Raw genomic sequence first — 21,180 nt, 5'->3', positions numbered from 1 at the left:
CAATTGTAAACAATTTTACAACACCAAGTTATAGTCCAGCAATTTTATTTTAAATTCACAAGCTTTCGGAGACTTCCTCCTTCCTCAGGTAAATGTTCAGGATCTCCTTGAAGCCTACGCATTTATACATATAGAACAATACATGGTGTTTACAGACTGCCCCTGCAACTGCCCGTTGCCAAGGCAATCACCGTGTTCAGACAGAGAGGTGTCACCTGCAGAACCCCCGAATACACATTCAACAAAAAAACAAACAGGAAAAAAAAAACAGAGAAGAAAAACAGAGAGAGGCAGAAACATCCGGAAGGCAGAGAGAGCCAGCAAATGACCCATTATATTAAAAACAGATAACATTTGTTCGCTGGTGGGGTAACGTGTAGCGTGACATGAACCCAAGATCCCGGTTGAGGCCGTCCTCATGGGTGCGGAACTTGGCTATCAATTTCTGCTCGACGATTTTGCGTTGTCGTGTGTCTCGAAGGCCGCCTTGGAGTACGCTTACCCGAAGGTTGGTGGATGAATGTCCATGACTGCTGAAGTGTTCCCCGACTGGGAGGGAACCCTCCTGTTTGGCGATTGTTGCGCGGTGTCCGTTCATCCGTTGTCTGTTTTCGCCTCTCTCTGTTTTTCTTCTCTGTTTTTTTTTTCCTGTTTGTTTTTTTGTTGAATGTGTATTCGGGGGTTCTGCAGGTGACACCTCTCTGTCTGAACACGGTGATTGCCTTGGCAACGGGCAGTTGCAGGGGCAGTCTGTAAACACCATGTATTGTTCTATATGTATAAATGCGTAGGCTTCAAGGAGATCCTGAACATTTACCTGAGGAAGGAGGAAGTCTCCGAAAGCTTGTGAATTTAAAATAAAATTGCTGGACTATAACTTGGTGTTGTAAAATTGTTTACAATTACCCTAAGCAAGACTAAGTAAAAGTCCCTAAGGTGGTCTGGTGCGCTCTATAGGATTAATTATGTCTCCCTAATGTGCTGTCACTACATAAGTGCGTTCATTCTACATGAAGTTAGTACGTGAATATGTTTGCTTGATACGTCGTTACGCCAAATTACGATTCTACTTCTCCTAGTCGTGCATGCCTAGTATTACCGTTCTTTGTTCGTTGTTCATTGTTCTCTCTATGTGAGTGACCACAGTTATGTGACATGGCCTTTGCTTACCTATCTCTAACCAATATTTATTATAGAGAAAGCCAATCATTCCTAACACTCCCCTCTGTCCCCAGACTATCTGGCACCATTCCTGCTTATTAACCTTCCTCCTCTCACATCTTCCCACAGTCTGATATTGAGCTCTGCTTGTTTCAGCACTCAGAGACTGACTTTATCCTTACTAACATCGAGTTCCATCAAAACTATAGCACAGAAACAGGCCATTTGGCCCAACTGGTCTATGCCAGCATTTATGCTCCACATGAGCCTCCTCCCTCCCTGCTTCATCTAACCCTATCAGCATTGCCTTCTATTCCTTTTTCCCTCATGTGCTTATCTAGTTTCCCCTTAACCCCAACAACTATTACACAGTTAGTAATTTATATATGCTTATAGAATCATAGATAGAATCATAGAAAGGTTACAGCACGGAAGGAGGCCATTCGGGCCATCAAATCCGCACCGGCTCCATGCAAGAGCAACCCAGCTGGTCCCACTCCCCCGCCCTTTCCCCGTAGCCCTGCAGATTTTTTCCTTTCAAATACTTATCCAGTTCTCTTTTGAAGGCCATGATTGAATCTGCCTCCACTACCCCCTCGGGCAGTGCATTCCAGATCCTAACAACTCGCTTTGAAAAAAAAGTTTTTCCTCATGTCACCTTTGCTTCTTTTGCCAATCACCTTAACTCTATGTCCTCTGGCCCTTGACCCTGCCACAAATGGGAACAGTTTCTCTCTATCTAGACCCTTCATGATTTTGAATACCTCTATCAAATCTCCTTGCAACCGCCTCTGTTCCAAGGAGAACAACCCCAGCTTCTCCAGTCTATCCACGTAACTAAAATGCCTCATCCCTGGAATCAGTCTAGTAAATCTCTTCTGCACCCTTTCTAAGGCCTTCACATCTTTCCTGAAGTGCGGTGCCCAGAACTGGACACAATACTCCAGTTGTGGCCGAACCAGTGTTTTATAAAGGTTCGTCATGACTTCCATACTTTTGTACTCTCTGCCTCTATTTATAAAGCTTAGGATCCTGTGTGCTTTCTTAACCAGTTTCTCAACCTGCCCTGCCACCTTCAATGATTTGTGCACGTATACCCCCAGATCTCTCTGTTCCTGTACCCCTTTTAGAGTTGTGCCCTCTAGTTTATATTGCCTCTCCTTGTTCTTCCTCCCGAAATGTATCACTTCTAATTTTGCTGCATTAAATTTCATCTGCCATGTGTCCGCCCATTCCACCAGCTATATCCTCTTGCAGTCTGTCACTATCCTCCTCACTGTTTACTACCCTTCCAAGTTTTGTGTCATCTGCAAATTTTGAAATTGTGCCCTGTTCACCAAAGTCCATGCGGCTATTCCACCTTGAGCATCCACTCTTGCATTCAGTTTTGAAATTTTCAATTGACCCCCAAGCATCCAAAGCCTTTTGGGGGAGAGTTTTCCAGATTTCCACTTCCCTTTGTGCGAAGAAATGCTTCCTGACATCACCCCTGAATGGCCTAGCTCCAATTTTAAGGTTATTCCCCCTTGTTCTGGACTCTCCCCACCAGAGGAAATAGTTTCTCTCTATCTACCCTTTCGAGTCCCTTTATCATTTTAAAGACCTTTATTAGATCACTCCTCAACCTTCTGACCGTACAGAATGAAAAGTTTCAATCCCTGGGCTGTGCTGAATTGGCTGATGCCACTTGGGGAAATAATTGACCTCATAATTTGCCTTCTGACATTTCTATTCCTGTGGGGTCAGTCTTTGGTCTCCCCTCCCCCACCTGGTGCCACCCTGCTATAATGCAACTGATATCAGCAACTCAGCAAAGCGCGGAACCCAGGGCAAGTTCATTTCATTTTTATAGATCTCCCTTAGAAAGAAAGAACTTGCATTTAAATAGTGCATTTTACGACCTCGGGACGTCCCAAAGTGCTTTACAGCCTATGAAGTACTTTTTGAAGTGTAGTCACTGTGGTAATGTAGGAAACAGGGCAGCCAATTTGCGCACAGCAAGCTCCCACAAATAACAATATGATATTGATCAGATCATCTGTTTTAGTGATGTTGTAAGGAATCTTACAACACCAGGTTATAGTCCAACAGTTTTATTTGAAAATCACAAGCTTTCGGAGCTTACCTCCTTCGTCAGGTGAGTGAGTGAAGGGAGATCTTAGAACCCTTCACTCACTCACCTGACGAAGGAGGTAAGCTCCAAAAGCTTGTGATTTTCAAATAAAACTGTTGGACTATAACCTGGTGTTGTAAGATTCCTTACATTTGTCCACCCCAGTCCATCACCGGCATCTCCACATCTTAGTGATGTTGGTTGAGGCATAAATGTTGGCCAGGACACCGGGGAGAACTCCCCTGCTCTTCAAAATAGTGCCATGGGATCTTTTGTATCCATCTGAGAGGGCAGATGTGGCCTCAGTTTAATGTCTCATCCGAAAGACAGCACCTCTGACAGTGCAGCACTCCCTCAGTACTCCACTGGGAATGTCAGCCTGGATTATATGCTCAAATCTCTGGAGGAACTTGAACCCACAACCCTCTGACTCAGAGGCAAGAGTGGCTCAGTGGCTCGTTTGGTAAAGCCACTGTCCAGTTAACAAACTGAGCCATATAGAACAGAGGCTCCCCACTTTGATTCCCAATATGTGTTAAGTTAGCTGACCTCAGCAGTAGGGTGACTAAAAGGTGCCTCAGCACCCCTGTCTAGGGAGGGGACAAATTGGCCCACTTTCCCACTCCTGACCGATATACAGTTACCCCCGCTCTCTACTGGAAAGTGCATATGCATAGGCATTGGATGAGGAAAGATTTGGTTCAATGGTGAAGCTCCCTACAGTTGAATAGCCCACCACTCATGTCTAGGCTTACACGTGAACAATGGCCACTTGGAAGACGTACCTGCGGGCTGTCGGCACTCATGGCACCCATAACCCAGTAAGAATCACCGTCTTCAGGAGAGGGGAGAAAATTGAGAACACAAGAGATATATTTTTAAATTCCCCTGGCCACATAATACAAACTGGAACATAATGCTGCCATTTCAATGGACACCAGCCACACGCTTTTAAACATCTGATGCTCCTTTAATTTCTTTGTGTTTTTCAGTAATGACTTTCGAAGGCCAATATAAACTAGATAATGGTGCAGGTGTCTCAACGGACTGCTTTCCAATAAGGAAGACCTTCAAGGGTGGATCTCAAGGTACCGTAAGCATTTCCTTTTCGCAGCCAGAATATATTAATCTTGGTGGTCCCAGGATAGAGTGATTCATAAAATCCATCCAGGGCCCTGTGACTTTTATAAGCGTCTCCCTGGTATTTTAGTCCTGCCCAATGTACTGGCTCACACTCCCCTCACCCCCTCCCCATTTGAGGCAGAACCCTACCTGAAGCATTTTAATAGAATCGTACAGCACAAAGGAGGTCATTTGGCTCATCGTGCCTGTGCTGGATCTCTGAAAGAGCTATCCGATTAACCCCACTCCCCCGCTCTTTCCCAAAACACTGCAAATTTTTTCTTTTCAAATTTTTATCCAATTCCTTTTTGAAATTACTATTGAATCTGCTTCCACTGCCCTTTCAGGCAGCACATTCCAGATCATAACAACTCGCTGCGTAAAAACAATTATCCTCATCGCCCCTCTGGTTCTTTTGCCAGTTATCTTAAATGTGTGTCCTCCAGTTACCAACCCTCCTGCCAGTGGAAACAGTTTCTTCTTATTTACTCTATCTAAAACCCCTCATAATTTGAACACGTCTATTAAATCTCCCCTTAACCATCTCTGCTCTAAGGAGAACAATTCTAGTTTCTCTAGTATCTCCACATAACTGGTCCCTCATCCCTGGTACCATTCTGGTAAATCTCTTCTGTACCCTTCCAAAGCCTAGACATCCTTCCTATATTGTGGTGCCCAGAATTGGACACAGTGCTCCAGCTGAGGCCTAACCCATGACATAGAAACAAAGAAAATAGGAGCAGGAGTAGGCCATTCGGCCCTTTGAGCCTGCTCCGCCATTCAATATGATCATGGTTGATCCTTTATGTCAATACTATATTCCCGCTCTCTCCTCATACCCCTTGATGCCTTTTGTGTCTAGAAATCTATCTAGCTCCTTCTTAAATATATTCAGTGACTTGGCTTCCACAGCCTTCTGTGGTAGAGAATTCCACAGGTTCACCACCCTCTGAGTGAAGAAATCTCTCCTCATCTCATTCCTAAATGTCCTACCCTGTATCCTGAGAATGTGACCCCTCATTCTGGACCCGCCAGCCAGGGGAAACATCCTCCCTGCATCCAGTCTGTCTAGCCCTGTCGGAATTTTATAGGTTTCATTGAGATCCCCTCTCATTCTTCTAAACTCGAGTGAATACAGGCCGAGTCGACCCAATCTCTTCTCATACGACAGTCCTACCATCCCAGGAATCAGTCTGGTGAACCTTCGCTGCACTCCCTCTATGGCAAGTATATCCTTTCTTAGGTAAGGAGACCAAAACTGCACACACTGCTCCAGGTATGGTCTCACCAAGGCCCTGTATAAAGGTTTAGCATAATTTCCTTGCTTTTCTACACTATGCCTCAGTGAATAAAGCCCAGGATCCCGAATGCTTTTTTAACAGCCTTATCCACTTGTCCTGCCACCTTCAAAGATTTGTGTATGTAATGTAGTTAATATCCTAAGGTGCTAAGCAGGAAGAGAGGGAGAGGGAGCAGTAGTAGAACACCAATAGATAGCATGGTCAGAAAAAAAGATTATGCAGAGGTTTTTAAAGGCGGGGAGAGAATAGTAAGTGGGGGAGAGCTTTAGCGAGGGGGTTTCGCAGAGTAGCGTTGAGACAGTGGAAGGCTCTGCCACCAACAGTGGAGCCCAGGGAGGGATGATGCACAGGAGCCCAGAACCAGAAGGCTAAAGGGCATGGGCTAGGACACGGGTCTAGAGAATGTTGCAGAGGAACTATGTCTGTTCCCTGTTTGCGTGCGTTTTGTTCTTTGGAGTGAATATTGACACTGTGTCAGCCAATGAGTTATAGGGACTTGTGGTACAGCAGACTCTCTACGGCCAACTGGGCCCCTACGGCCAACCGAGTCCCTACGGCCAACCGAGTCTCTACAGCAAGCAGAGTCTATTTACTCATAAACAGAGTCTCCAAACTCATGGCCGAAACTACAGCAGAGTCTCCCGAGTACAGCAGGATTATTTCTCCAGCAAAATGCAGTGAGTGGAGGATAGTTACATAATACAAATTATGTGCGTAAAATCAATCCCAGTCACTTACAGCCGTGGGGTCTCCGGGCGTGATTGACAGGGAAATTACCCAATCATCTCCATTCTGGCCGGGACTTGTGGTGTCACTTTATGCAGCCTTTATTTCTTCGTGTGTGCTTTGTTTACAGGTGCTGGACACTGGGTGGAGATTAAGAAAAGCACCAAGCAGCACCAATTCCAGGCTGTACTCTGCCCGAAAGTCTTTCAGAGCTGGAGTCCGGAGCCAAGCTCTCCAGCCAAATGCTGTGTCAGGCCTCCTAAACCTGTCAAGGAAAAAGTACTGGATGGATGTTACTTGGTGAGTGTCAGTAAGCTCTCCGGCTCCTCTCGGCGTTCCCAGCTCTGGATGGATGTTATCCTGGAGGTTTCATCACATGGCCTTCAACTGCCTCGCCCCACGCTCCTGCCATTGGTCGCCAGACACGTCCATCCTCACGGCCAATTGGAAAATGAACAGGCTCTTCGATCTCGGATTGGATGATTCTTGACTCTCAGTCATAGGTTCATAGAATCTTACAGCACAGAAGGAGGCCATTCAGTCCATCGAGTCTGTGCCGGCTCTTTGTAAGAACAATCCAGTGATGCTGAAGGGATCATGGGATAGGGGGAAAAAGCGGGAACAGGGTACTGAGTTAGACAGTCAGCCATGATCATTTTGAATGGCGGAGCAGGCCTGAAGGACCGAATGGCCTACTCTTGCTCCTATTTTCTATGTTTCTATGAGTCCATTCCCCCGCTCTTTCCCAGTAGCCCTGCAAATTTTTTCCCTTCAAATATTTATCCAATTCCCTTTTTGAAAGCCACGATTGAAACTGCAACAGTCAAACAGTGTTTTTTTTTGACCCCATCTCCAATATTTTTATAACTAATAAGCGAAAGTGTTGAAAGACAATGAAAAAAAAAACATATTTAATGCCCCGATGATTTTTCTCACGGGTTTGCTGGCAGCAGTGACCTGGACATGAATCTTCAATTTCTGGAGTCTCCAGGGCGGTCCTCGAGGGTTGGCAACCCTAGGCTCCTCACTCCTTGAAGTGTTTGCAGCCAAGTCTGTTACTCTGGCTGAGCAGGCACCTGAGTGTGTGACAGCGAATGAATCGTGCAGAAAGGGATGTTGTCGCTCGGCTTATGCAGTGGAATGACACCAATGTGTTATAGGAAAAATTACATGCTTTCAACATTGAGAAAAGGAGGTTAAGGGCCAAAGTACTTAGTTCAGGACAATGCCACGGTCAAAAGGATCTGGAGGGTAGGATTTCCGAAGTTGTGCATTCGGCAGCATTTTCCTTATCGCCCCTTAATCTTCTAAACTCAAGGGAATACAAGCCTAGTCTATACAACCGGTCCTCATAAGTTAACCCTTTTCGCCCCGCTATCTTTCTGGTGAATCTGTGCTGCACCCCCTCCAAGGCCAATATATCCTTCCTGAGGTGGGGTGCCCAGAGCTGAGAGAAGTACTCCAGATGGGGGTCTAAGAATTTTATACAACTGTAATATAACTTCCTCCCCTTTGTATTCCAGCCCTCTTGAGATAAAGGCCAATTCCATTAGCCTTTTAAATTATTTTATGTACTTGTCCACCAGCATTTAGTGATTTCCGTACTTGGATCCCGTAATCTCCCTGCTCCTCCACAGTTCCTGGTTTCTCGCCATTTAGAAAATACTCAGATTTATCTGTCTTAGATCCAAAGTGGATGACCTCACACTTCCCCACATTGAACTCCATCTGCCACAGTTTTGCCCTCTCACTTAATCTGTCAATGACCCTTTGCAACTTACTGCTCCCATCTTACTGTGATACGCTACTTACTGTGCCACCTAACTTGGTGTCATCAGCAAACCTGGATATATGGCTCTCTATTTCTTCATCCATGTCATTTATAAATATAGTGAAAAGCTGAGGCCCTAGTGCAGATCCCTGGGACACCACTAGTCACATCCTACCAATTGGAGTACATATCCATTATCCCTACTCTTTGTTTCCTACCTCCTAACCATTTCCCTACCCTCAGGATGGGAGAGAGAGTTAAGGGTTTTACTGAGGGGGGACAAGGGCATCAAATGCAGAGCTGAGGGAGTGATTGAGCAGATCGACAGCTGCAGAAGTCTCGTGGCGAACAGAGGGACAAAGGATAGACAATTGGGAGTTTGAAAGTGCCGTTGTAAGTGACTAAGGAGAGAGCTTTTAATAAGTATAAGGAAAGATTAGAGTGTGTGTTCAACTTGCCCGATTTTCCAATATTCGTTGCTCCCAGGCCGTCCAGCGCAGACCCAGGAAAATCTCTCCTACCATTTGTACTTTTAGTCTGATATACATAGCCTGCCAGCACGGTGTTTATCCACCTTCTGGAGAGATCAGGAAAGAGAGTACAGGAGCCTTCCTGTACTTCTTTCCAGTGTGTGACTCGAGAACAAGAGTCATTGTTAATCCTGCAGCATGTTAACCATTCAATCCGCGTGCAAGATTCACAAATTTCAGTCGGTGGGATGCGTGCACCTGCCGAGGGGAAACTGCCTTGAGCACAAACAAAAAGAGTAAAGGCCAAGTTCAGTGGCCTGAATTGGATTTAAACAATGGTCACGTTCTCAGCTGTGGAACCTACTCAGATGGACTCCAGTTTCTCTCATCTTCTGTATTGTTCTTTACAGATGCGCCTGCACTGCGTGGATAGTCAATCCGACCTGTGTGCTGTGAATATTAGTGATCAGGACCTCGTTTCCGTATGTATGAAGTTAACATCACAACTGTGTGCTTGCATATAAAGGATGCCTTATGAGAGGCAGTGCAATATGGTTTATATCACATCACAAGGTTGACCAGATGGTTACGATCAGGATAGCTCCTGGACAGGGTACTAGAAGAACCTGGTCATCTGATAGGTGATCCCTTTCTCCCTCCAGCTTCCAATCTCTCTTCCTCCTCCTCCTGATCTGTGGACCTTGACTCTTGCATTGTTTCCACAGGTGCAGGACTCATTGTAAGATCCCACAGAAAGAAAAGAAAGAACTTGCATTTATATCGTGCCTTTCATGACCTCAGGATGTCCCAAAGTGCTTTACAGCCAAAGTACTTTTTGAAGTCTAGTCACTGTTGTGATGTGGGAAAAGCAGCAGCCAATTTGCACACAGAAAGGTCCCACAAACAGCAATGAGATAATGACCAGATAATCTGTTTAAGTGATGTTGGTTGAGGGATAAATATTGACCAGGACACCGGGGAGAACGCCCCTGCTCTTCTTCGAAATAGAGCCATGGGATCTTTTACATCCACCTGAGAGGTCAGATGAGGCCTCGGTTCAATGTCTCATCCAAAATGGCACCTCCGACAGTGCAGCACTCCCTCAGTACTGCACAGTTCCCTGATGTGGGTCCCTTAACTCTTGCACTGTTGTCGCAGGTACGGAGTGAGATACTGGCCCTTGTAACTGCTTGATGTTTATAGCCTTTTAACAATGACACTCAATCATTATCAAACTTCTGACAGAGCCAGAACTCTGTATTCTCAGTAAGGAAACGGGCAGATGGTTGTGCTGTGCAATAAATGTCTTTTACTAATGGAAACCATTTTATTCCAGACTTTCCAGATTATTTTTAACTTTTTTAAAAATCAATTTTCTTTTCTCCACTCTGTATTCTTCAGGTTAAAGAAGAAGATTTTCAAGCGTTTGATAATGTGGCTTATGTAAATGCTGCAGTGAATCATTTACCTTTTGGTAAGAATCAGTGTATTGAAATAAATTTACTTCTTCTGACCACCCCCAGGAAAGGGAGAGAAAAAACTCAACCAGAATCAGGCTTGGCTGTGAAGCCCCCCACAGGCGAACAGCTAGCTAACACTCGAGTGAAGGATGGCCGCTTGGGCGAGGTACCGAGCAGCTATTGGTACCTGTGAAGCTGTGCCCCAGTGTGAACTTTTGCCTTCGGGAGAACAATAACAGCAACTTGCATTTATACAGCGCCTTTAATACAGTAAAACGTCCCAAGGCGCCTCACAGGAATTCCAGAGCTTAGGGTCTAGGCAGCTGAAGGCACGGCTGCCAGTGATGGGGCGAAGGAAATCAAGGATGTGCAAGAGGCCAGAATTGGAGGAGCACAGAGATCTCGGAGGGTTGTAGAGCTGGAGGAGATGACAGAGATAAGGAAGAACGAGGCCATGGAGGGATTGGAACACAAGGATGAAAATTTTAAATTCGAGGTGTTGCCGGAACGGGAGCCAATGTAGGTCAGAGAGCACAGGGGGTGATGGGGGAATGGGACTTGGTGCAAGTTAGGATACGGGCAGCAATGTTTTGGATGAGCTGAAGTTTACGGAGGGTGGAAGGTGGGAGGCCGGCCAGGAGAGCAGTGGAATAATGGAATCTTTAGGTAACAAAAGTATGGATGTGGGTTTCAGCAGCACATGAGCTGAGGCAGGGGCGGAGACGGGCTATGAAAAGTAGGGGGGAAACTAAAGTGAACAAAGTGACTTGGACACAAAAGCAAATAATCTTCCAAGTGCGCAGCGATGCCGGGGAATCCGCGCTCACTGGCAGGGCGAGTTGGAAAATCACGAGCGGCGTGTCGCGAATTTCCAATTTATGCTGTCACGGTCCCCTGCCACTGGACAATTTAAGCTAAAGTTCACTTAAGAGAGAGTGGGAGATGCAAGTCCATTTACTGAGTGAGGTGACTCACACTAAGCCACAGTTTACGACATGATACCAGAACTGAGAGGTTATAACTCAGGAAAAACTGAACAGGCTGAGACTCCTTTGTCTAGTAAAGAGGAAGCTGAGGGGTGACCTGAGAGAGGTCTTTAAAATTCTGAAAGGGTTTGATAGGTTCACTAGACATAGAGAAGATGTTTCCACTTGTGGGGGAGACCAGATCCATGGGCCATAAAAATAAAATAGCCACTAATAAATCCAATAGAGAATTCAGGAGAAATTTCTTTTCCAAGAGAGTGGTGAGAATGTGGAACTCGCTACCATGTGGAATGGTTGAGGCGAATAGCATAGATACATTTAAGGGGAAGCTAGATAAACACATAAGGGAGAAAGGATTAGAAGGATATGGTGAGAGAGTGAGATGAAGATGGGAGGGAGGAGGCTGGTGTGGAGCATAAACACCGGCATAGACCAGTTGGGCCGAATGGCCTGTTTCTGTGCTATACATATACAATACTCCTCCCGACACTGGTCCTAATCTCAGCTGTTTGGAGCAGCCAAGCAGAGGCTTGGGAACTTCCCTACAGGGAGAGAGAGAGAGAAAATCAGACGGGAATCTATTTATCTTGGGACAGTCTGGCTCTTGTTCTAGCTGCAGGGTTTACAGCCAATCCGCGGGAGGGTGCGGAGAGGGAAGGGAAAGGGAAATGATACCTTTTAAAAAAGAGAGGTGATGTCTGGCGCAGGTCCACGACCCACCGGGTGGAGCATGAGGCAGCAGTCAGTGGTGCTGGCTGGGTGGTGGGGGGAGAAGGGAACACCAGACAGCGGAGTCACCCTTGGGTGGTCCCAGGTGCCCACTAGTGCCAGTTTTAGGGAGCATTGGCTGAAGGTGTCAAGCTGAGCAAATGGAGAAATAATAGAAAAAATTACAGGAGAACAAGAGGGAGAATTTGCCAGAAAAATATACCCACTGATAGAAGTAAAGGCAAGGAAAGAGTATCACCTTGCATAAAGCAAATGTGGGAGTGCACGTGAGCGTCCATGTGACGTGTGTGCCCATGCGACATGTGTATCCTTGCAACGTGGGTGTGTGTGCACCCATGCGAATATGTGTGTGCGCCCATGTGACATGTGTGTGCATGTATACGACCATACGAATTCAGAGCAGGAGTAGGCCATTCGGCCCCTCGAGCCTGCTCTGCCAATTGATAAGATCATGGCTGATCTGATTGTGACCTCAACCCTACTTTCCCGTCTACCTACTATAACCTTTGACTCCCTTGTTAATCAGGAATCCATCTAACTCAGCCTTAAAAATATTCAGTGACCCTGCCTCCTCCGCTCCCTGGGGAAGGGAGTTCCACAGACTCACGACCCTCTGAGAGAAAAAATTCTCCTCATCTCCGTCTGAAATGGGAGACCCCTTATTTTTAAACTGTGGCCCCTAGTTCTAGTCTCTCCCACAAGGGGAAACATCCTCTCAGCATCTACCCCTTCTAGTCCCCTCAGGATCTTACATGTTTCAATAAGATCACCTCTCATTCTTCTAAACTCCAGTATATACAGGCCCAACTTGTCCAACCTTTCCTCATAAGATAACCCGCTCATCCCAGGAATCAGTCGAATGAACCTTCTCTGAACCGCCTCCAAAGCAATTATGTCCTTTCTTAAATGAGACCAAAACTGCACATTCTAGATGTGGTCTGTACAACGCCCTGTACAATTGTAGCAAAACATCTCTACTTTTATATTCCATTCCCCTTGCAATAAATGACAACATTCCATTTGCCTTCCTAATTACTTGCTGTACCTGCATACTAACTTTTTGTGATTCATGTACTAGGACACCCAGATCCCTCTGTACCTCAGAGTTCTGCAATCTCTCTCCATTTAAATAATATACTGCTTTTCTATTCCTCCTGCCAAAGTGGACAAGTTCGCATTTTCCCACATTATACTCCATCTGCCAAATTTTTGCCCACTCACTTAACCTATCTATATCCCTTTGCAGACTCCTTATGTCCTCTTCACAACTTACTTTCCTACCTACCTTTGTGTCATCAGCAAATTTAGCAACCATACATTCGGTCCCTTCGTCCAAGTCGTTGATGTAGATTATACGTGTGTGTTTGCTCGCCAGCAGCATGTGTGTGCCCATGTGACGTGTGCATGCGTGACACTACGATGTGTTTGTGCCCATGCGATATGTGCCTGCGTACCCATGCGATGTGTGTGTCCGTGCCTATGCGAAGTGTGTGTGTACAATCACCTGCTTCTGTGTTGCTTTCAGAAGCGTTTCGACAGTTTCCAGCTATCCGAGAACTGGATCTTACCGTGAATGGACTGCGGAATCTGCACATCACCACTAAAGATTTCCCCCACTTAGAGGTATGTCATTCCGTTTAGGTTGATCCCTGGCAGGGACATGACTTGCCCACTGAACTGGCAGCAACGGTGCTGTCAGATGCGACTCTCGGACCGGGTGCCAGTAGGAACTTTTCTGGGCTCCTCTGACATCAATCAGCTCACCTGTACAGGTCAGCAATGCAATGTCCTTATTCTTTGTGTAGCGCTCTGTCGATTGTGTGTTATTCTCTGTATCATCTGTCAATTGTCTGTTATTCTCTGTGTATCACTCTGTCAATTGTCTGTTATTCTCTGTGTATCACTGTCGATTGTTTGTTATTCCCTCTATCTCTCTGTCGATTGTTATTCCCTCAATCACTCTGTCGATTGTCTGTTATTCCCTCTATCACTGTCGATTGTCTGTTACTTGCTCTGTATTACTGTCGATTGTCTGTTATTTGCTGTGTGTCTCTCTGTCGATTGCCTATTCTCTGTAGCACTCTGTCGATTGTCTGTTATTCTCTGTATTTGTCGATTGTCTGTTATTCCCTCTATCACTCTGTCAATTGTCTGTTGTTTGCTGTGTATCTCTGTCGATTGTCTGTTATTCTCTGTGTAACATTCTCTGGATTGTCTGTTATCTTTAGTCATTATATTTGTGCTCGCATGTTTCAGGAACTGAATGTGTCCTACAACAACCTGTCAAAGAAGGATGTTCTGGCACTGGGATTGCTTCCTCATCTCAAAATCCTCCACCTGACCGGCAATGATCTGAAATCACTTCCCCCAGATCTGACAACACCGTACGATCCCTTGGATTGGTATGTTTCCAAGAGAAGGTTAAAGGGAGATTTAATGGAGGGGTTCAAAATTATGAAGGGTTTTGATAGAGTAAATAAAGAGAAAGAGTGAAGATTGCCAACAAGGTCTGATGTGCTCACAACTCACTGAGGATTTCTTATTACCGTGTGTGTTTGTGTGTGTGTGTGTGTGTGTGTGTGTCTGTATGCAGGTTCCATGAACCCTTGCCGAGGTTTACTGCACTTGAGGTCCTGATGCTGGACGATAACAGGCTTTCTGACCCCTGCGTGTTTTCAAGTCTAGCTAACCTTCACAGGTAAGGAGCATGTTCACCAATAGTTTACATATCGCACTGATTATACGTCAGGTGAGTGGGGAGGGAGAAATTGGTGCGTTTCTGGAGAGAGAAGAGGATATGGTGCAAAGGTCAGTGTTGCACTGTCAAAATTAAAAGTGTGGTGGTGGGGGGGGGGGGGGTGTTGTTTTTAATTGCTGTTCCCTGTTCCTAAAAGAGATGAAAAGGTCTATTATAAAAAGAGATCAGGAAACCAAAGCCACAGCAGTGAGGGAGGAGAGACTAGATAATGTAGACCATGATATGCAGTTTCACCTTGTCCAGAATAATAGCACCGGAGGACACGGCCTGGGTTGAAGGGGGGTAAATTCAGAACTAATTTGTGGAAACATTATTTCAGTGAGCGAGTGGCCAATCTATGGAACAGGCTCACCGGGGAGTCGGTGGAAGTAGTTACTATTGATTCATTCAAATGCAAATTAGAGAGATTTCTTTTAGAAAATAACATTTTGGGATACGGTGAATGAGTAATTTGAGACATTATATGTGGTAAGTGTAGGATGTTTGGGAGAAACAAGTGACTTTGGACCTATGGTTCCCAAAGCTCTCCACCACTGGGGGTTTTCCTCGCCTCATGTCTGGATCGTTGGAGACTCATTGATGGAGATTGATTGCTGTGATTGGTCAACAACTCCATTATCGTTGTGTCCAGCGACTGTCAGGATGGTAGAAGTCGAACAAGGTGGACCTCGGTCTTTTCACGTCCAGCGATTCCTATGTTCCTGTGAGAGGTGAGAGGTGGCGCAGAGAGGTGTAAATCAAGCCGAACCTTTCTCTCGCCCCTCCTAATGGGCAATTCCAGAAGACCCCTTTGATCCTTCTCCAGCAGGAGATGATATTTTAATGGTCAAGGAACGTCCCCTGGAGTTCTCCCTGTTCTAGGGCACCAATCCTCATTATGCAGGAAATGAAAAAAGGACACCATTAATATTACACATAGTTTGATCCCAAACTAAGAGGGCAGGTGATCAGTGCAGGAGGGATGGAGACCTCCAACAGGCTCAGGAAAAATACAGTTTGCTCACAGATCTCCCGTGGAACTGCTCCCACAGCGAGTTCAAGAATACACAAGGTCATCTCGTGTCAGCGGGTGACACTCTCACCTCCTGAGTCAGAAGGTTGTGGGTTCAAGCCCCACTCCAGGACTTGAGCACATAATCTAGGCTGACACTGCAGAGCAGTATTGAGGGAGTGCTGCATTGTTGAATGGATGAGATCTTTTGGATGAGGTCCCAACTGCCTGTTCAGGTGAACATAAAATATCCTGTGGCACTATTGGAGAAAAGCAGAGCGGCTCTCCCACCGACCTTGCCAGTGTTCAGTCCTAGAAAAAACACATCAATTTGGCGCTTATTGCGCTGTTGCTTTTGGAATCTTGCTGTGCACAAACCGACCGTTTGCCTCCATAACAACAGTGACTGCACTTCAAAAGTACTTCATTGGCTGTGAGGCAACTTGGGACACCCTGAGGATGCGAAAGCCACTATATAAATGCAAGTTCTTCCTATTAAAGCCACAGAGAATGAAAGGCACTGGTGACTTTAAGAAGCTCCTTATGGCCACACTAGACTTACTAACTTCCCTTCGTCTTCCCTCCCTGCCAATGTCTAAGGGTTTTGTGTCACCTAACCATTGATTTAGCCGGTGCTGTCCTGCACTATGGGCCTTGGCCCTTCACCTGGGCTTCTCAATATAATCCTCACCCCCCCCCCCCCCACCACCCATCCCGTATCACTGTACCTTACCACCGCTTTCTTTTTCATTGTTAAATAGGCTAAGGTACTTAAATCTTGACCAAAATCGCTTCACTGGGATCCCCTACCTGCAGCAGACGGAGCCCTCTCTGTCATTCAAGAATTCTGAAGGTACTCAGCTATGCTACTCGATCATCAACCAATTCAAACAGCCCATCAACTGTCCACCAGCGAATGAATTGGAGAATGCAGAGTTTCAGCCTGTTGTTGAAGTTCACCAACCAGTGATAGAAGTAACTGAGGAGGAGAAGAAGGAGAAAGAGAAAGAGGAGGATTTTACTGACGGTGGGTTATTTTCCCAATTTGCTTTGCCCCCCCCTTCCCTAAAGTGTCTGATTTATAATTACACTGGTGATGGCAGCCTTCTGGTAGCAGGTAGCAGCGTTTTTCATATGTGAGCCCAGAAGAGAGGGACGATTAGCGGGGTATTCGACTGTGAGAGGTAACGCAGTCAAGCCCACCTGCCCCCGCCCAAAGTTCATCATGTGCATTTTCCAACACGGGGTCCCTGGATAGTGATCAGGACTGGGGAACCTTGGTCAACATCCTGCAACAACATGCAAGAAGCTCGATACCATCCAGGACAAAGCAGTCCGATTGATCGGCAGCCCATCCACCACCTTAAACACCTATTCACTCCAGCACCAGCGGACCTTGGCTGCAGTGTGTCCTATCCACAGGACGTAGTGCAGCAACTCACCAAGGCTTCTTCAACGGCACCTCCCAAACCCGCGACCTCCATCACCTAGAAGGACAAGGGCAGCAGGTGCATGGGAACACCATCACCTCCAAGTAACACATACCATCCAGACTTGGACATATATTGGCCGTTTCTTCATCGTCACTGGGTCAAAATCCTGGAACTCTCTACCTAACAGCACCGTTGGGAGCACATTCACCACACGGACTGCAGCGGTTCAAGAAGAAGGCGGCTCACCACCACCTTCTCAAGGGGCAACTAGGAACGGGCAATAAATGCCGGCCTTGCCAGTGATGCCCACATCCCAAGAATGAATTTCTTTTAATATTTTTTAAAAATCCACTGGCACCCTGTTCTCCAACACATCAAGTTCAAAATCTTGGTCTTCATTTAGAAAGCCCCACCCTACCTCTGCAACATTACTAGCCCTGCATATCAGACTGCTCTGTGGTCCTCCGACTCCACCTTCCTAAGCAATCTTCCTCTCTTCCACTGGCAACAGAGATTCCAGCCATCTCAACCCCATGCTCCACCGTTTATTTAAATTATGGTTGCTAATGAGCACAAAATCTAGGCTGACCCTCACAGGCCGTACTGAGGGAGTGCTGCACTGTCTTCCGGTTGAGATGCTAAACCGAGGCCCCGTCTGCCGTCTCAGGTGGACGTAAAAGATCTCACGGCCACTATTTCGAAGAGCAGGGGAGTTCTCCCCCAGCGTCCTGACCAACATTTATCCCTCAACCAACATCACTAAAACAGATTATCCGATCATTTATCTCATTTCTGTTTGTGGGACCTTGCTATGCGCAAATTGGCTCTCGCGTTTCCTGCATTACAACAGTGGCTGCAGTTCAGAAAAAGTACTTAATTGGCTGTAAAGCGCTTCGGAACGTCCTGAGGTCATGAAAGGCACTCTAAAAATGCAAGTTCCTTCTTTCTTTAATTGTTAAAGTGTGATTGTGTATTCAATAAGCTAATTCATGTTCTCTGTCTTTACCTTTGCAGACATCTCTCCGCTTAGCTCATCCATCAATGCGGACGCGCCCACTGTGGAGGTAGAGTATGTTGTACTGAGTAGTTATGGTTGAAGAATGACTGGGGGTGATTCCATAATTTGGCGCTTCCATTGGGGAACCAGTCCTCGCAGGGGAAATTGCTGAGCTCCCCGCTGGTAGCCACGTGTCAGAATCACCCCGGTATTGTAATCTTTTGATTAAAAATTTCTTGACACTTGTCACTTTTCTTCTTCTTCCTTGTTGCTAAAAGGAGAAATTGGTACTTTCGGTAGGAGACAGAGAGTAGGGATAATGGGCAGGTACTCAAATTGGCAGGATGTGACTAGTGGTGTCCCACAGGGATCTGTGTTCGGGCTTCAACTATTCACTATTTATTAACGACTTAGATGACGGGGTAGAGAGCCAGATATCCAAGTTTGCCGATGACACACAGAGAGGCAGCATTGTAAGCGGTATAGATGGAAGCTTAAAATTACAGGGAGATATTAATAAATTAAGTGAAAGGCAAAACTGTGGCAAATAGATTTCGGTGTAGGCAAGTGTGAGGTCATCCACTTTGACCTAAAAAGGATAGATCAGAGTACTTTCTGATGGTGGAAATCTCAAAACAGTGAAGGTCCAAAGAGACTTAGGGGTCCATGTACATAGATCATTAACATGTCATGGACAGGTACAGAAAATAATCAAAAAGGCTAATGGAATGCTGGCCTTTATATCTAGAGGACTAGAATACAAGGGGGTAGAGGTTATGCTACAGTTATACAAAGCTCTGGTTAGATCACACCTGGGGTACTGTGTTCAGTTCTGGGCACTGCACCTTAGGAAGGATATAATGGCCTCGGAGGGAGTGCAGCGTTGACCTACCAGAATGACACCTGGACTCCAAGGGTTAAATTACGAGGAGAGATTACACAAACTAGAGTTGTATTCCCTGGAATTTAGAAGATTAAGGGATGATTTGATTGAAGTTTTCAAGATATTAAGGGGAACTGATGAGTTTATTTTTGTTCGTTCATGGGATGTGGACGTCGCTGGCAAGGCCAGCATTTATTGCCCATCCCTAATTGCCCTTGAGAAGGTGGTGGTGAGCCGCCTTCTTGAACAGCTGCAGTCCGTGTGGTGAAGGTTCTCCCACAGTGCTGTTAGGTAGGGAGTTCCAGGATTTTGACCCAGCGACGATGAAGAAATGGCGATATATTTCCAAGTCGGGATGGTGTGTGACTTGGAGGGGAACGTGCAGGTGGTGTTGTTCCCATGTGCCTGCTGCTCTTGTCCTTCTATGATGTGGAGATGCCAGTGATGGACTGGGGTGGACTGGGGTGGACACTTGTCCTTCTAGGTAGTAGAGGTCGCGGGTTTGGGAGGTGCTGTCGAAGAAGCCTTGGCGAGTTGCTGCAGTGCATCCTGTGGATGGTACACACTGTAGCCACTGTGCGCCGGTGGTGAAGGGAGTGAATGTTTAGGGTGGTGGATGGGGTGCCAATCAAGAGGGCTGCTTTGTCCTGGATGGTGTTGAGCTTCTTGAGTGTTGTTGGAGCTGCACTCATCCAGGCAAGTGGAGAGTATTCCATCACACTCCTGACTTATGCCTTGTAGATTGTGGGAAGGCTTTGGGGAGTCAGGAGGTGAGTCAGTCATCGCAGAATACCCAGTCTCTGACCTGCTTTTGTAGCCACAGTATTTATATGGCTGGTCCAGTTAAGTTTCTGGTCAATGGTGACCCCCAGGATGTTGATGGTAGGGGATTCGGCGATGGTAATGCCGTTGAATGTCATTGGGAGGTGGTTAGACTCTCTCTTGTTGGAGATGGTCGTTGCCTGGCACTTGTCTGGCGCGAATGTTATTTGCCACTTATCAGCCCAAGCCTGGATGTTGTCCAGGTCTTGCTGCGTGCTGGCACAGACTGCTTCATTATCTGAGGGGTTGCGAATGGAACTGAATACTGTGCAATCATCAGCGAACATCCCCATTTCTGACCTTATGATGGAGGGAAGGTCATTGATGAAGCAGCTGAAGATGGTTGGGCCTGGGACACTGCCCTGAGGAACTCCTGCAGGAGTGTCCTGGGGCTGAGATGATTGGTCTCCAACAACCACTATCATCTTCCTTTGTACCAGGTATGACTCCAGCCACTGGAGAGTTTTCCCCCTAATTCCCATTGACTTCAATTTTACTAGGGCTCCTTGGTGCCACACTTGGTCAAATGCTGCCTTGATGTCAAGGGCAGTCACTCTCACCTCACCTCTGGAATTCAGCTCTTTTGTCCATGTTTGGACCGAGGCTGTAATGAGGTCTGGAGCCGAATGGTCCTGGCAGAACCCAAACTGAGCATCAGTGAGCAGGTTATTGGTGAGTAAATGCCGCTTTATAGCACTGTCGACGACACCTTCCATCACTTTGCTGATGATTGAGAGGAGGCTGATGGGGCTGTAATTGGCCGGATTGGATTTGTCCTGCTTTTTGTGGACAGGACATACCTGGGCAATTTTCCACATTGTCGGGTAGATGCCAGTGTTGTAGCTGTACTGGAACAGCTTGGCTAGAGGCGCAGCTAATTCTGGAGCACAAGTCTTCAGCACTACAGCCGGGATGTTGTCGGGGCCCATAGTCTTTGCTGTATCCAGTGCACTCAGCTGTTTCTTGATATCACGTCGAGTGAATCGAATTGGCTGAAGACTGACTTCTGTGATGGCGGGGATATCAGGAGGAGGCCGAGATGGATCATCCACTCAGCACTTCTGGCTGAAGATGGTTGCAAACACTTCAGCCTTGTCATAAGAACATAAGAAATCGGAGCAGGAGTAGGCCAATCGGTCCCTCGAGACTGCTCCGCCATTCAATAAGATCATGGCTGATCTGATCCTAACCTCAAATCTAAATTCATGTCCAATTTCCTGCCCGCTCCCCGTAACCCCTAATTCCCTTTACTTCTAGGAAACTGTCTATTTCTGTTTTAAATTTGTTTAATGATGTCGCTTCCACAGCTTCCTGGGGCAGCAAATTCCACAGACCTACTACCCTCTGAGTGAAGAAGTTTCTCCTCATCTCAGTTTTGAAAGAGCAGCCCCTTATTCTAAGATTATGCCCCCTAGTTCTAGTTTCACCCATCCTTGGGAACATCCTTACCGCATCCA

The 21,180-nt window shown here is 46.3% G+C and overlaps 1 protein-coding gene across 4 annotated transcripts in view; it reads left to right on the top strand.

Annotated features, from left to right (window-relative positions):
- The window catches only part of xrra1 (X-ray radiation resistance associated 1), a 47,711-nt gene that overhangs the window by 4,697 nt on the left and 21,834 nt on the right, over positions 1-21,180 (top strand). For 3 of the 4 annotated variants that reach the window (XM_067985590.1, XM_067985587.1, XM_067985588.1), the window contains 9 exons: positions 4,267-4,362; positions 6,554-6,723; positions 9,075-9,146; positions 10,066-10,138; positions 13,365-13,462; positions 14,096-14,241; positions 14,433-14,537; positions 16,350-16,615; positions 18,036-18,085. In XM_067985590.1, the coding sequence (XP_067841691.1) occupies positions 4,269-4,362; positions 6,554-6,723; positions 9,075-9,146; positions 10,066-10,138; positions 13,365-13,462; positions 14,096-14,241; positions 14,433-14,537; positions 16,350-16,615; positions 18,036-18,085 (1,074 nt within the window). In that variant the 5' untranslated portion in view covers positions 4,267-4,268. The remainder of the gene's footprint in view (positions 1-4,266; positions 4,363-6,553; positions 6,724-9,074; positions 9,147-10,065; positions 10,139-13,364; positions 13,463-14,095; positions 14,242-14,432; positions 14,538-16,349; positions 16,616-18,035; positions 18,086-21,180) is intronic. The other variant, XM_067985589.1, reaches the window with a different exon arrangement.

Source organism: Heptranchias perlo, chromosome 6 (genome assembly GCF_035084215.1).
Source record: "Heptranchias perlo isolate sHepPer1 chromosome 6, sHepPer1.hap1, whole genome shotgun sequence".
Taxonomy (NCBI): Eukaryota; Metazoa; Chordata; class Chondrichthyes; order Hexanchiformes; family Hexanchidae; genus Heptranchias; species Heptranchias perlo.
Note: the sequence above shows the minus strand (reverse complement) of the source record. Positions and strands in the feature narration are given on the sequence as shown.